The following is a 15,432-nucleotide window of genomic DNA, read 5'->3' as shown; positions in this document are numbered from 1 at the left end:
GTCATCTTTTTAACTTTTTACATGGGGCTCTCTTTCAGCCAAAAGAATAATATTGATGAACTGAAAAAGGTGCAAACCATTTTGCTTTGCTTGCTTCTTTTTCCAGTGCAATATACTTGTACTTGACATCATTGTGTCAGAAAAAGCAGTGTATTAATTTGTGCTACACAGAATCAGTCTGAATATGAATAACTCAAGCACACACCCCCTTACTTACCCATTTAGCAGGTACAAAACTACTTATCTCACTTACTCTCCAACACTGCTCTTCACTCTGCACACAGGAGGGACATTGATTTGTTGACCTTCATAATTAGAAAGTGACTTTTTTTCACTGACTGTTTCTGCTTCTTCTTTCCATCCCAGTACCAAGAAGCTCATCAATGATGCCATCATGAACAATGACTTTCTGAAGAGGCTAGAGCCACAGCACATGAGAGAGATGGTTGACTGTATGTACGAGAAGGTTTACACCAAGGGACAGCTCGTCATCCAGGAGGGGGAACCCGGAAACTACCTCTATGTACTAGCAGGTCAGTTCAGCAGAATACATGGAGCTCTGATGGGACTTTCTGCCCACTTAAAACTAGAAATGTTGAGAGATTTGGGGGATATTACCTTGTATGTTTTTGTACATTTTGGACAACACCAGTTGGCGTTTAGGAAAAGTCATGGAGGTAATATTGTAATTATAAAATTTCCTAAAATTCATCACAGCAGGTAAGATAGAGAAGTCTTCCTTGTGTCAGATATTTTTATTATAATAATAACTACAAGAAACCTGGTTCAGTATTTTTTCCTTTTAGCTGTTGTCAAAGATGTTGTACAGTTGAGTTAATAGTCATGAGTCTATCCCTCTGGCCATGAGGTGGAGGGATAGTAACACAAAGAGGGAATTTGGTATGTAGTAAACAGTTATCAGACAAGTCAAAATACAACTAAATACATCAATAAATAAGAATAAATAATAATAATTAAATAATTAAAACAGGGAGTAAACTTAAACCTCCGATCAGTTTGTAACAAAATCGAAAAGCTTTTTCAAAAGTATAACAGCAACCATCAGTAATTCTTACAACGTAAACATGTGACATGTGACAACATGACAGATGTCAGAGACAGAAAAAAATATATATATATATTCAAAAAAAAAATTAGAATCTGCTTTTTTCTCCAAAACATACACAAATCCAACCAAAATGTAGATAATAAAATTGGGTTGGATTATATATTGTGGTTTCCACACTGCAGAGGGCTTGCTGGAGGTAATCCAGAATGGGAAGCTGCTGGGGGACATGGGTCCTGGTACAGCATTTGGAGAACTGGCCATACTGTACAACTGTAAGAGAACAGCCTCTGTAAAAGGTGAGTGACAGCAGCATTGAACAAAACAAAACCATCTGGGGTTCTTAGTATGGCTCACCTTTGGGATTATATCCATGCATTCACTCCCAGCTGCTCACCTATATTCATGTTCTGTGTATTTAACAACCATATCCACTTCATCTGTAAGATACCTGCTGACAGTGTGGCACATGAGCAGATGAGAATTCACTGGGGGAGATATTAAATATATTTTCAAATTACTCATCCATATCTTACATACTGTATGGGTGTGCTGATATTTTCATTCTAACAAGCTATTTTTTGTATAGCTGTAGCATGAATTAATAGGTTTTCAAAGGTTGAAAGAAAATAATAAGTGGAGCTTGGTGTGCCACTAGAATAATGAAGACTTTCATGGTGTTTAATTATAATTATTTTAAAATACATCAATCTCAAAAGAGTTAATACAAATGTATGAATTACATTTGCATTTCAATAATGCATTAATAAACCTAAAGTAAAATAAAACATAAGCATCATCATTCTGATCATTTTGTATTTAGAATTGTCTTTCCCTCTTCTGACTTAAAATGATGAATTCATGATTGGATTTTAAAATAGATAGTCTATGACTTTATCTTAAGTGTACATTTTTGCTTTCAGTTTTTTCTGACTGTTGGAAGGAAGGTGAATAAGCATACAACTATTCCTCTAACATAATTTGTGCACTGCAGATAATTTGGACTTTATAAGCACTCAGTAGCTACAATCTAGTCATTTTATATACAGTATATTGTGTGCAAAGTCTGGAACAAATACAGTGTGCAGAAGTTATGAAAAACATGTTTTTCATTGAATATTAAGTGGTGAAAAACCTTCAAAGCTAATATCAAAAAGTGCAATGGATTTGTGATAAGCCATTGATATGATGATGAAAAAAAATTAAACTGTTTATCTTGATTTACATAATTTTTTTGAATCTTACCAAATGCCTTTAAAAAAAAAAAGCTACTTTTTATGTCACCTTGATGGTCAGTATCATTTCTCACTGGGGGGAATTTGTAGTTCTTTTATGCAGCGTACTTATAAATTACCTGTTCATTAAGAAGGACCCCACACTATCCTCCAGAGCAAGGATAATGTGATGGGTTTAATGAGTTGTTAATACTTCCACTCTCATCCAGCTGTGTCCCAGTCTCACATCTGGGTACTGGACCGCAAGACCTTCCAGACTATCATGATGCGAACCACACAGGCCAGACATGAGGAGTACTTCAGCTTTCTGCGCAGGTACTAAGAACCTGACATACTCTACAAAGAAACTTGTGTTTTCAGCATGAAAGGTTGACAGTATACTCTAAAGAAACTTTGACATGTTTGTAAAGACTATATATTGCTGTCAAGTATAGTATGGCATCCACTGGTCTGTTTGCCCATGTGCGTCGCTAAGAGGACCTAGCTTGGGGCTCATGGGACCAAAATTTCTCAGTCCCCACAAAGGCCCGTTTTGTGCATCCACTTTTTTGGATCAAAGTGGGCTGTGAGTAGGAGAGGTGTAATTCACATGAGTATGCCAAGTAATAATAAACTATTTTTCAGTATTTTAGTACAGCTTCATGAATACCAGTATTGGAAAATTACCCTGCAATATCATGATATTAATTTAAGGCATTGAGACCCATCCTTTGACACAGTTTCACTAAAAATATGTTTCAAAAGACAACAATAAAGTATTCACAAGGACAGGGAATTGTTTGCTCCCTGTTTCCAAATATCTGTTGTACTACCAATATCCACTGACTGCCACCCCTGACCAATTTATTACATCTTGTTAGTGATGTAAGATATGCTTTTAATGGCCAATTAATTAGCTAGCATCCAACTATATTGTAATATTAACTAGCACTATGCTGCAGTGATTCAGCAATTATAGTTGTGGGGTTCTTCTATAGTTCTATATAACTCATGGTTGCTAGTTAATGTAATGGTCAGTATATTGTATCATATTGTTTTCTTACATTTTTAACCAATTTTTGTTAAATCTGACAAGTTACTTATCATCAATTGCATTATATCTAATGTGTGTATGTCTTTGTTTCTGTATAAGTGTATCTCTACTCCGAGAACTGCCTGAGGAGAAACTAGCCAAGATAGTTGATTGTCTTGAAGTTGTGAGTCTTTTCTAATTCTTTTTTTTTTTTAAATATAAATTCTGTACACTATCTGTTTTTGAATAAATTGTTTAAGATTGCATTTGAGTGGACAAGACAAAGACCGACCATCTGTCTTTTTAGGACTATTTTGAAAAAGGGGAGTACATTATCAGAGAAGGTGAAGAGGGGAACACTTTCTTTATTATCGCGAAAGGAGAGGTGAGATTTCTCTTGCAACCTTGATATTTTTTCATTGAAAGCAAAAACTAAACTTTTTTAAATCATTTTTTAAACATTTCGAAACTTGGGTGATGTGGCGGAGTTTTGGCAGTACTTGTATGAGGAAGCCAGTGAGGGATCATGTTCTTGTCACTCCATTACTGTCTGATCTCAGTAGCCCTTCAGTAATTTACAACAGGCTCTGATGATTTAAACATAAGATTTAATGCCTTTTCGGAGATGAACTCAGAGTTTAAATGTAATATTTGTTGCTGCCAAATTAGATTGTCTGAGGGTAAATTTAAGGTTCATGTATTTATTGGACAATCAGCATTCTACAATAGCTCTGCTTAGGTGGCCTTTAGGCCATTTTTATTTAATGTTTTGCCACATTAAATAAAAATGAATAAATACATATATAATAAAATGTCAAGGACCAGAGGCAGTGTGGTGTGTGATATTATGTTTTGTTTATACATTATAGTGAGGATGACAGGGGTATCTGTTAAGAACATCTTACTCTTGATGCAGTTGAAAGCTCAGGAAGGACATTTAAAATACATCAACATTTAAGGAAACTTTCAGTTTTTATACTAACTGACTTGCAAAAGAATGATTCTCTCAGTGTTCATGATTAAAACAATATAGCTAATGTTGACAGACCAAACACCAATGCATGAACTGTGGTTCTTGCTGTGCTCATTCTAATGTTTGCCATCTGCAGGTGATAGTCACTCAGAGCACAGAGGGCTGTGCTGAACCACAGGAAATCAAGACCTTGGGAGTTGGAGACTACTTTGGAGAGAAAGCTCTGATCAGGTACAAACAACATCTTTACTGTATTTTGTATTTTTCTATGTGCTGTGTATGTGTTTTCACACAGTACTCTAAAGGACAAGTTCACAATTTTTCAAGTCTGTCTTAAGACATCAGGTGACCAAAAGAACATTGAAACATGTTTTTTCTTGCTGTAATCATTCCTCCTGTTCATACTGACCATTAGAAGATCCCTTCATAATGCACTTACAATGTAAGTGATGGGGGACAAAATCCACAGTCCTCCTTCTGTGCAAAAATGTATTTTAAATTTTATCTGAAGCTAATATGAAGCTGCCATCCAAATGAGTCAAATCAAGTAGATATTTTTCAGCGTTACAGCCTTTTTAGTGCCAAAGTTCCTCTTTTTGTTACTATACTTCCACCGCAGCTCAACAGGGAAACACTGTCTGAGGAAACACAAAGAGGGAATCTGATTATTGCACTAAATACTAAATGACTGTGTGGACACACTGTGGATTTTGGCCTCCATCACTTACATTGAAAGCACATTTGAAGGGGATCTTTTAATAGCCAGTATGAACAGAAAGAATGATTACAGTGAGGAAAACCTCTTTCACTCTTTTGGACCTATCCTTTAAGATCTCCTGGCCACCAAATATGTAAGTACTAAATTACTGACGCACATCCATAAAGTTGTGTGACTCACAGGAGTCTGACTGTTAAGCTCCATACATGCAGGATCATACACTTACCAGAATGGAACTTAATAACATCTTTCCTTTAGAGGTTACAACATAATATTTAACAAATCATCATCTCTGTAGTTCTATTCATGAGACAGAGGAAAAAATCCCCTCTTCAGGACATTTAGAACATACTATATGAATGTATCCTCCCATAGCAAACAATAGAAATGATCCTTCATGTTTCAGCTGTGTGATATGAACATGCTCACCACGCAGTTTGTTTGATTCCAATATGAGCTGTGGGCTGTGTGAACAAAGACATGCCTCATCGCACTGTAGAAATAACTATCTGTGCTGTACACGTGGGTTTGTGTTGGTTTCATTTGTTTGACTGAAGTGTACATGTATGTTTTACAGTGAGGATGTTCGTTCAGCCAACATCATCTGCAATGAGAATGACACACACTGCCTGGTGGTGGACAGAGAGTGAGTAGCTTGATGATGCTTTACATGGCATGTTATTTTCTACAGCTGAACACAATAGCTGACAATGTAGAGAATGATAATAAATCCTCAGTAAATAACAGGGATGTGCAGAGGGCCCAGTATTTGTGTTTGTATCTATATTTGTTGAGGCAGCAAAATTATTCATATCTGTATTTGTATTCGAATAATTAATTAATAATCTAATTTTAGGATATTAAACTGTTAAACAGTTCGGCGTGTAACGTGTAGAAAAGAACTTCAAAGGCGATTCTTGCGTTGCACTATTCATTTATTGCCTAATTTTTATAATCTAACTTTGTGGGAAGGACAAGTGTTATGGAGAGTCCCTTGTAAGGACTTTGCATGTGTCAGTAGCTCAGCTTTATCTCTGGGGAAATAAAGAAAATGTGCGTCATGTAGCAGGTAGATGTGACTCCCCTTGTTGAGACCTGCTGATAGACGTGACAGCGGAGCAGAGGAGAGAGACTGAGATAGCGATGTAACCGACCTGCATGCTGGTATTTGATGTTTTTTTTTCTTCCCGAAAACAAGTCATTTTTAAAATATTTGTACAAAATAAATATTAGTTAAAAAAAAAACACTATTTATGCTTTTCCAAATAACGAATTTGTATTTGGGCTCACCCCTAGTTAATAAGCACATCTGCACCTTTATGAACTATTACTGTGGTTCACTCTTTAACAGCTGCTTCATATTCTTCCCAAGGACGGATTAAAGGGTGTTGAGGCTTCTATGGAGCCCCTCCTCTTATCTAACCCACTAGCGATACTTTATACTCAAGCACAGTAGTGTGTAATCAAGATCTAACTGTTGATGTTTATATTAGTATTTCATATTCTGTACTTACTGTCATATGTGTGCATTTTTATTGAAATACTGCACTTTTCCATAGAGAAAATGTTTTTAATGTTAAAGAAACATTATGATTTATTACAACTCTGATCTTATTTTCATACTGTAGTTTTGACTAATATTTCTTTCAGATATGATAACATTGTACTCAACAAATAAATTGCTGAGATCTGGGAATGTGGCAACATTGCTAAATAAGAAACATGTCTGTTGTAAATGTACTGCAATTATAAACCACTTTACACTTCAAAAACATCCATCACAAGCATTAGGTTGACTTCCTGGTTTACCTTTGACCTACTGTACTTACTGTAGTTGTGTCCGCACAATTTTGTTGAACAATGGAGTCTTTCAGGTGCACTCACTTTCAGTTTGATCTCCAAATAAAGCGGTTTAGATCATCTGGACAGACTGTTGGCGCCATAACAACCTGTCTAACCTCCTGACTGCTCATGTTTCTTGACTCATCAGAATTTTTTTTAGCTAAATAACAGAAATGATATAACAGAAGTTATAATAAACTAGAATTCATTTGGGGCCACTTTCAGTGGACTACATGAAGGAATTGAAAATTATTGTAAATAGTTATATAGTTACATTTGGTTCTTCTAAAGAATTGGAGCAGTGATGTGGATTCTGCTAGTGAGCGGATTCCCTCTAAACAAAGATGCATGAACATTAGATCAGTTAAATCAACAAAACCAAATGCTCAATACATAAGGAGAAGGATTTTGGGGTGGTGAAGGGGCTGCAGCAGCAAACAGTATTGGCATCAGCAGAGTGATGTTGAGAAGAATCAGGTTATGAATTATGCGCTGTACATGCATGTGCATGAATATCATTGAATGCTACTTATCTAAGATAGACACAGCTGATGAATGAGCCACTGATGGTGAAGCATGAATGAAGAAGCTGATACATTAAGCTAATGCAAGCACAATGTCTGTCCTTTGCCTGATTTATCATTCAGATATATAAGGTAGCTAATGTAGGTGCTGATGTAGCATTCTACATCAGCATCTGCATGTGATAATCTATATTCACTACTCAACGCACACAATGCTGAAATAATTGATTTTTATTCATTTATTTATTTATTGAATGGGACAGTGTGCAGTTTGAAACATTAAAGATGCACTACACCAGAGCTAGCTTGAAGCTAATTTGCATCTGTAGTCTCCACTGTTCATGTTGCCTCCTCTCTCCAGCAACTTCAACCAGATGGTGGGAACTTATGAGGAGCTTCAGGCTTACCTGAAGGAATACGTGGAGGAGCTCTCCAGGAGTGATGAGAGGAGGAACGCTCTGTGAGTGCAGAATGACATAATGACACTGTCAACATGTTCTTTAAACTTGCCTGTAAGGGGACAATGGTGGTGACTTATTGCATGTGATTACACTGTTTGTCAGTTGGTGGTCATCCCTCCCCATGCAGCGTTATTAGAGATAAGCAGATAAATCAGCTGACAGTCTACTGAATGAAAGCAAATACTAAACACTTTCTTCAGTCTGGGCACCTTAGTGTCTCAGTGGTTAACTACTGAGGCCTAAATGTAGGACAAGGTTCAAATGTAATTGTCTTGCTCCTTCGTCAGGCCTCATTCACCTCAGATTGACTCTGCGGAAGCCCAGGAGCTGAGAAGGCTGCGGGAGAGGATTGCTCTCTTGCCTCCTCACCAGCCTTTCCAGGAGCTGGAGGTCATAGCCACGCTGGGCATGGGAGGATTTGGACGAGTGGAGCTGGTGAGCTGCAGCACCACAACACTACAAATATCATGTGTCATTAGTCAGCCCGATGCTTTACACTGGAAATGATTTAGCTGGGTTTTATTTACAGCTGATTTGACTCAGTATCGTAGTTTAAAACGTACGTACTTGCAAATATCCTGGACAGGGAAACAAGATGGACTGCATTCAAATCTGTGAAATATGACCTGGAAACACTTATATATACTGTATGAGATACATCATGTAGGCTAAAAAATGTCAGTTGCAGCATAATTTTAGTGTTGAAATAAAACTCCTGCACTGATCAATAATAACCAAACTGTAACACCTGAACAAGCCGCCAGGTTAGAGGCATCTGGCTGCAGGAGAAGCTTTACGATCGACTTCAAGGAACACAAGGACAAACATTAGAACATGACATGTATTGATTTTGTATTTCAAGAGAGTAATTGGGGGATTTGAGCTCTTCCTTTTGGTCACATCAGTGCAGTTATAATTTTCTTCTAATTGCCTTTAAAGGAACTGCAGCCTCTAGCAATGGCTTTGACGTTAAGTCAACCTTCTGATTAGATTATTTCTGTTTATAATGTGACTTTATTAGTCAATCACTCACATTTTTTAAAAAACAAGTGAATGTGGGATAGACAACTCTGGTATACAGAGTTTAGCTAAGTGAGTTGGTTTTCTGCCAAATGAGTCAGATTACAAGGTGATCTAAGCTAAGCCGATCACAGATCATCACAAAATCAGTGTCTTTAAAATGTTTCTACATCATTAGGTGTAAACTAGAGCTGTTTCCCAATTCCAGACTACATACTGATTGTATACACTATGTACTATATAGTGATCTTTATAGTATGCTGTTTTTTGCAGTAAGTATACTGTATAAGCAATAAACATACTTTACTGTTTGACTAACAGGAAATGATGTAATATGTGTGCGGTACAAAGGAAATCAAACTAAAGGTAGTGACTCAAGAATGTCACTGCTAATTAAACTTAACAAAGACAATATTAAGTAAAGTTTTGTTTTCTGAGCTGTTTCACCACCATTCACTGTTAGATTTAATGTTTTGCAGCTGTGAGCAGTTCCTCCATTTTCTTTGTGCATTGTGTTGTGGGACAATGGTGTACATCTAGTGTGAACACTACATGCTTTAAACTTGTTTAGAATTTGTATGTAGTACGGATTTGGGATACAGAATCTTTTTGTTGTGATGGAGATCATTTATGTAGATCAGTATGCTTGAATATTTACTTTCTGTTCAGTTCTTCTCTTATTAGGTATATATATATTATTTGTATAAGAATTGGTGACAAAGAATAGCAAAACTGGCACATATTTATGAAACTGTTTCAGGTTTTGATGTTAATGTGTCTCGGATTTCATCTGGTGGCACACCTGATCCCCTCTGATGTTGAATTATATCTTTCTTACAATTTAAATAGGTTTAGATTTTGGCATTAATGAGAAGCACTAAGCTCAAATATGGTTGGTTTCAAAATTTAAATCAATTAGTGAAAGCGGATGCATTAATGTTTATCTAGGAAGACAATAGAATGGGTGCATGCATTTATATCCGCCCTGGTAGGAGTTTAACCCCAACACTGATTGGTAGTGGCTTTCTTTACTCAGTTAGCTCCTCTCTGCTGTTTCTCAGGTGAAGCTTAAGGACGAGGACATTACATTTGCTCTGAAGTGTATTAAGAAGAAGCACATTGTGGACACCAGACAGCAGGAGCACATCTACTCTGAGAAGAACATCCTTCAGCAAACCAACTCACCATTCATCATCAGGTGTGCCCCACGTACACACACATACAACATTACACTTTCAGCTTCAAGTGTCTCACACAAAGCAAGGGCTTATTTCTAAAGCCATTATATAATAGTACGACTGTGGTAAGATCTTATGTTGTTTTCCATAATGTGAGCATGTGGAAGCATATAGATGTTGAACAGAGGAGAATGGGATAGCCAACAGAAAACCTCTTCCAGACATCCGAAATTATTGGGAGTGGTTGCATTTTATTAAAATAATGCACCATTCGCTCTGAACAGTATTGAAATTAAAAGATATGTTATTATCAGTGCATGTCTATGATTAGTTTGCAATGGAACAAAACAAAAAATTTGTGAAAATAACTGAATTTATGCTTATTCTACAAAGACATCCTAAAATAACGTGGACAAAGTTATTGGTGCCCTGTAGCTAAGCATGGTCAATGTAAAGGTTACAGGACCATCTCCAAAGAGCTTGATGTTCCTGTGAACACTGTTGCCAATATTATTAAGAAGTTTAAGGCCCATAGAACTGTAACCAACATCTCTGGACGTGGTCGCAAGAGGAAAATTGGCCTGCGATTGAACAGAAGGATTCCTCGGATGGTCGAGAAAGAACCAAGGAAAACTTCAATACAGATCCGAGCTGATCCTCAAGTTCAAGGTACAATAGTTTCAAGTCACACCATCCTTTGCTGTCTGAATGAAAATGGGCTCCATGGTAGAAGACCCAGGAAGACTGATCTGAATCCCTTTGAACATCTGTGGAAAGAGCTGAAAGTTGAAGTTGGGAGATGGCACCCATCAAACCTGAGAGAACTGGAGCAGTTTGCTCAAGAAGAGTGGGCTGAACTACCAGTGGAGAAGTGTAGAAACCTTATTCAGAGTTACAGAAAGCGCTTGACTGCAGTTATTGTCTCCAAATGCTGTGCTAGAAAATATAAAGTTAAGGGTACCAATATTTTTAGCCATGCCATATTCATTATTTTTATTGTATTAAATAATATGTTAAGTTGTAAATTAAAAGCAAAGTTTCAGTTATATTCAATGTGAAATAAAGAATGATGGATACCATATACTTCTGAGAATTTTTTTTTTTTTTTAAAAAAAGGTGTAAGGGTACCAATATTTTCGGCCACGTCTGTATGCTCCTTCAGCAGAGAAGAAAATGAGAGCTGTTCTCAGTGGAGTTGCTAAGGAACATGCTGCAGAATGCAGCTGCCCTGAGATTTATCTGGACTACGACTTTAAAGAACAAAGGCCTTGAACAAGCAGTCTGTTGACTGTCATTCAGAGAGAGAAGCTCAGCCAAAATGTGATTTTCTCTCTCCTGTTTGTCTCACACCTCCTACTGTACCACTCAGTGTTTTACTTATTATTTCACGTCACTTATTGGTTTCCTGGTTTTCATGGGGTCTCAGGGTTTTTAGTTTTTATTTTAGATGCCAAATTCTCAGATGTTAAAATCTTTTATTGGACTGTAAACTTGCTTACTTAGAGAGGGAGTTAGTTTAGTTTAGAGCCTGCACCCAAGAATTTTCAAACTGGAATTACTACAGTTTTCTGCATTCATTGTTTTATGTGAATGGCTGCATAGCAACTCTTCACTTTTTAAGTGAACAAAAATGTATAGGGCAATAAATGTGCATCATAAGGACATAGTGTGTACAGGATAAATACTGTATCACAACAATAATACTTGGCCATTGTAATAGTAATATTACATTATGTTATAATGACACACAAGAGTCTCTTGACTGTCTGTGCATCTGTTTCAGGTTGTTCCGAACATTTTGGGATGACAAGTTTGTCTACATGCTGCTGGAGGTGTGTCTTGGAGGAGAGCTGTGGACTGTGCTTCGGGACATGTGAGTGTAGGTCCTTTGGCTACATTAATAGCAACTACAACAAATGAAATATGCACATGTACAGTTATTGGTCACTGTAATCATTCCTCCTCTCCTTGGTGGTCATGAAAGGTGATCTCTTTCTGCACTGTAAAAGCAGCAGCAATGAACCTTCATGTGACTGCCAGGATGAACATACCCACTTGACTTGTTTAACTCAGATGGCTGAAGCTTTATTGTACTTGTGCTATGAAGGGATTCACAGCTAGTATGTAGAAGAAGAATGATTACAGTCATCAGTTCTTTCCCTGTCCATATGGCACAAGAGTATTGTTAAATCAAAATCTATCCTTTAAAGCTGTACTTAGCATTTTCATTGCTTTGGCAGCCTCAAAAGGTAGCAGGGGTTAGTGAAGGCTTCATTGCTCACTAATCCTGTTTATAGAGCATCTGTCTACTTTAGTCTCCTATAAAACTCTAAATAATGTCTATAAGTGAAGAGGCACTGATTGGAAGATGGCAGAGTTTGAGTTGTTACCTCTCCCCATGTGGGACACTTTTGGGTATGGAGTGTTATATTCATAACCAAAGGTGACATGCAGTCTGTCCAAGAGACTAAAAGCTGGTATGCAGAGTGACTCTGGGTCAGAAGACAGAATAGCTCAATTCCTCAAAAACCAAACTATTCCCTTAATTAGAGTCATTTTGAAGCTGCTGTGTCTGTCTTTCCATTTCCATTTCATAAAGACACTATTGCAGACAGCACAAAACAAACCCTGTCCAGATATAACCTTGGGATACTGAGTCCCAATACATAGACTGTATCAGTTCTTAGCAGAATTGCTTCATTTTTCTACAAAAACATATGTTATCAGAATAATATGCTGCAATAACATAACAAGACTTAGGAGGATACTTACAAAGCCTGCCACAAATTACTGTTGGGCGCAAAATTTTTCATCACTTTTGCAATTTTTCTATTTATCAGGTTATTTACTACAACTACAGCACTAAATTATATCTGATACCAGGTTCTTTTGACACATATTATGCACATCTTGAAAACAATGGAGCACAAAAGAAAGCGCGTCCTGCTGTTGCACTTGGAATATTGGTACAATACAGAGGACATTTTTGTAACTCAAAGAGTGCATTCATCCAGCAAAGCTTGAAGTTACGTAGCCTGATGTTTACAGCCCAACAAAAAGATGAATGAATATATGTGTTATGAAAAATAATTGTGGGAGATTATTAGATAAACCTGTGAACTCCTTTAACTAGATTATTGCTGTAAACAGATACAAATAATATAACATGCATATTTATTGGCCTCAGTATTACTGGCTGCTTCAGTCATTTCATACTGGACTGCACCTGCTATGAACCATTAACAGGACAAATGAGAAGGAGGCAACTGCAGGAAACAGAAAGGTACAATGATGTGAAAAATAACAGCCAGCATCGCTGATCCTTTGTACAGTGTTGTGGTGCTGAGCTCTAGTAAAGTCACTTTATAATGCAGCTTTTAATTTTGTTTGTTGTGTTTGTCTCTCTCGCTCGCTCTCTCTCTCTCTCTCTCTCTCTCTCTCTCTCTCTCTCTCTCTCTCTCTCTCTCTCTCTCTCTCTCTCTCTCTCTCTCCTGTGTGTATGATAAAACCTGATTTCTGCAAACATTAAATTCTCTGTGCGGTCCTTTAGTAAATAACAACAAATATCATTTTGAATGTAAAGTGCCTAAAAAGGGACACAAATCCTTTGTAAATGTACCTGAGATGGTAACTGGTGGTTACTATCTCAGTTTGCTCAGAGTCCTTGGTGATTGTCAGGTGGCTCTGCTGGATATTAAGTCACAACTGACCCTCCTAATCTTGTCCACTAATCTGCTCTGCGTATTCACAAGACATTAATTTATTGATGTTTTCCTCTCCTACCAGGACTTATTTTGAGGAATCCACAGCCAGATTCTGTACTGGTTGTGTCTTAGAGGCCTTTGATTACCTCCATACCATGGGCATCGTCTACAGAGACCTGAAACCTGAAAACCTTCTCCTGGATGCTGAGGGTTATGTCAAAATGGTAAGCCACATGTTATAATGGTTGCTAGAGTGATGGCCTTTAAATAATAGTACTTGTCAGAGACCAAGCAAGTCAGGCATAAGACACACAGTGCAATTCAAGGGTTCTATTTACCAAAATTTTAATGTTCATGACAAACAATCACTTCAACTGAAATGTGAACATTTAACAGGCAAAATAATGCAGCTCTTTCTTGCCTCCTATGAACTGAGGTCTAAATCAGAAATTGCGCTACAAGCCTAAGCAATGAACTTACTGAGATGACTCACAAAGACACAAAAGGGGAACTTTTATACCTTTCTGGCCAGGCAATGAACACAAGAAGGGGGGAACAGAGAAATACTAGGCCTATACATTACAAAAAAATAAAGGAATACCATTAGCATTAGCTGTAAATAGTTTCTCAGTTTAATCCACAAGATCCCAACTCATTGCTAATGATTAATAAAATTGTTTTATGAAACAATGTGTCACAGTTTAATTGTAAATTACTAGTTTTAACATCACCTAATGACAACAAAGAGTCAAAAGAAATTGTTTGGGAGGGCACAGCTCAACCTAAGAGACATGTAACTGGGCTATCACAGTACTCAGTAGCATTATTTCTGACATATCTCCCTAATTCCTCTACATTTCCTCAGGCAGACTTTGGCTTTGCTAAAAAGATTGGCCTTGGAAAGAAGACTTGGACATTCTGTGGGACCCCGGAGTACGTAGCCCCAGAAGTCATCATGAACAAAGGCCATGACTTTGGAGCTGATTGCTGGTCTTTGGGAATCCTCATATTTGAACTTCTCACTGGCAAGTAAGTCAGTAAGATATGTTGTGATTTGTCTAACTCAGAGAAAAAATCATTTTGAAGTTGTCTGTGGCTGTGAGTGTGACACATCATATCTCATTTGTTTAATTTGTACACAAACAGAAATGTAAGAATGACAGTGGTTTTAGGGGGAGATAAGTGCTAGAATTATTTCTCGCTGAACAATGCTGGCTGCAGTGACTTTGTGCTTGTAGGCACAGTGCAAGTCCACTCATATGAAGAGATTTGTTCAAGAAAATGTGTGGCATTCATCAATTTTCAATCAAATGTACAAATGAAAGTTAGAAGTGGTCCAGACCTGTCGCCCAGACCCCCTCACAGAAAAAAGTGAGTTTTAGGATAAGAATAAAAGAATGTTCTTGTGTGAGGCCCAATGAGGTTGCAAGTTTGGTAACAATGTCCCCAAACCAAAACCTGTGCTCACTGTCCCCAAACCAAAACCTGAAACCCACACTGTGCTGCGCAGAAATGATGTTGTTGTCATTGTGGTAAATAGAGATGGGTATTGTTAGGATTGTTAAGATTTTATCAATACTCTTATCAGTTCATTTTCATTACTAAATAATTGCTTTTTAAAAAGTATATTATTTAAGAAAAGAGTAATTTCAGAACAGGATTAGAATTGATTTATATTTTAAATATAACAATATATAAC

At 37.2% G+C, this 15,432-nt stretch overlaps 1 protein-coding gene across 3 annotated transcripts in view; it reads left to right on the top strand.

Moving 5' to 3' along the window:
• Positions 1-15,432, top strand: part of LOC137196591 (cGMP-dependent protein kinase 2) — a 42,727-nt gene that overhangs the window by 21,158 nt on the left and 6,137 nt on the right. For all 3 annotated transcript variants that reach the window (XR_010931265.1, XR_010931266.1, XM_067609280.1), the window contains exons 5-17: positions 367-533; positions 1,252-1,365; positions 2,511-2,616; positions 3,434-3,497; positions 3,621-3,698; positions 4,423-4,517; positions 5,582-5,650; positions 7,732-7,830; positions 8,119-8,266; positions 9,913-10,049; positions 11,813-11,902; positions 13,816-13,957; positions 14,599-14,762. Coding sequence is in view for 1 of the 3 variants with exons in the window: in XM_067609280.1 (XP_067465381.1) it covers positions 367-533; positions 1,252-1,365; positions 2,511-2,616; positions 3,434-3,497; positions 3,621-3,698; positions 4,423-4,517; positions 5,582-5,650; positions 7,732-7,830; positions 8,119-8,266; positions 9,913-10,049; positions 11,813-11,902; positions 13,816-13,957; positions 14,599-14,762 (1,473 nt within the window). In the remaining 2 variants the exon portion in view is untranslated. The remainder of the gene's footprint in view (positions 1-366; positions 534-1,251; positions 1,366-2,510; positions 2,617-3,433; positions 3,498-3,620; positions 3,699-4,422; positions 4,518-5,581; positions 5,651-7,731; positions 7,831-8,118; positions 8,267-9,912; positions 10,050-11,812; positions 11,903-13,815; positions 13,958-14,598; positions 14,763-15,432) is intronic.

This window comes from Thunnus thynnus, chromosome 14, assembly GCF_963924715.1.
Source record: "Thunnus thynnus chromosome 14, fThuThy2.1, whole genome shotgun sequence".
Taxonomy (NCBI): Eukaryota; Metazoa; Chordata; class Actinopteri; order Scombriformes; family Scombridae; genus Thunnus; species Thunnus thynnus.
Note: the sequence above shows the minus strand (reverse complement) of the source record. Positions and strands in the feature narration are given on the sequence as shown.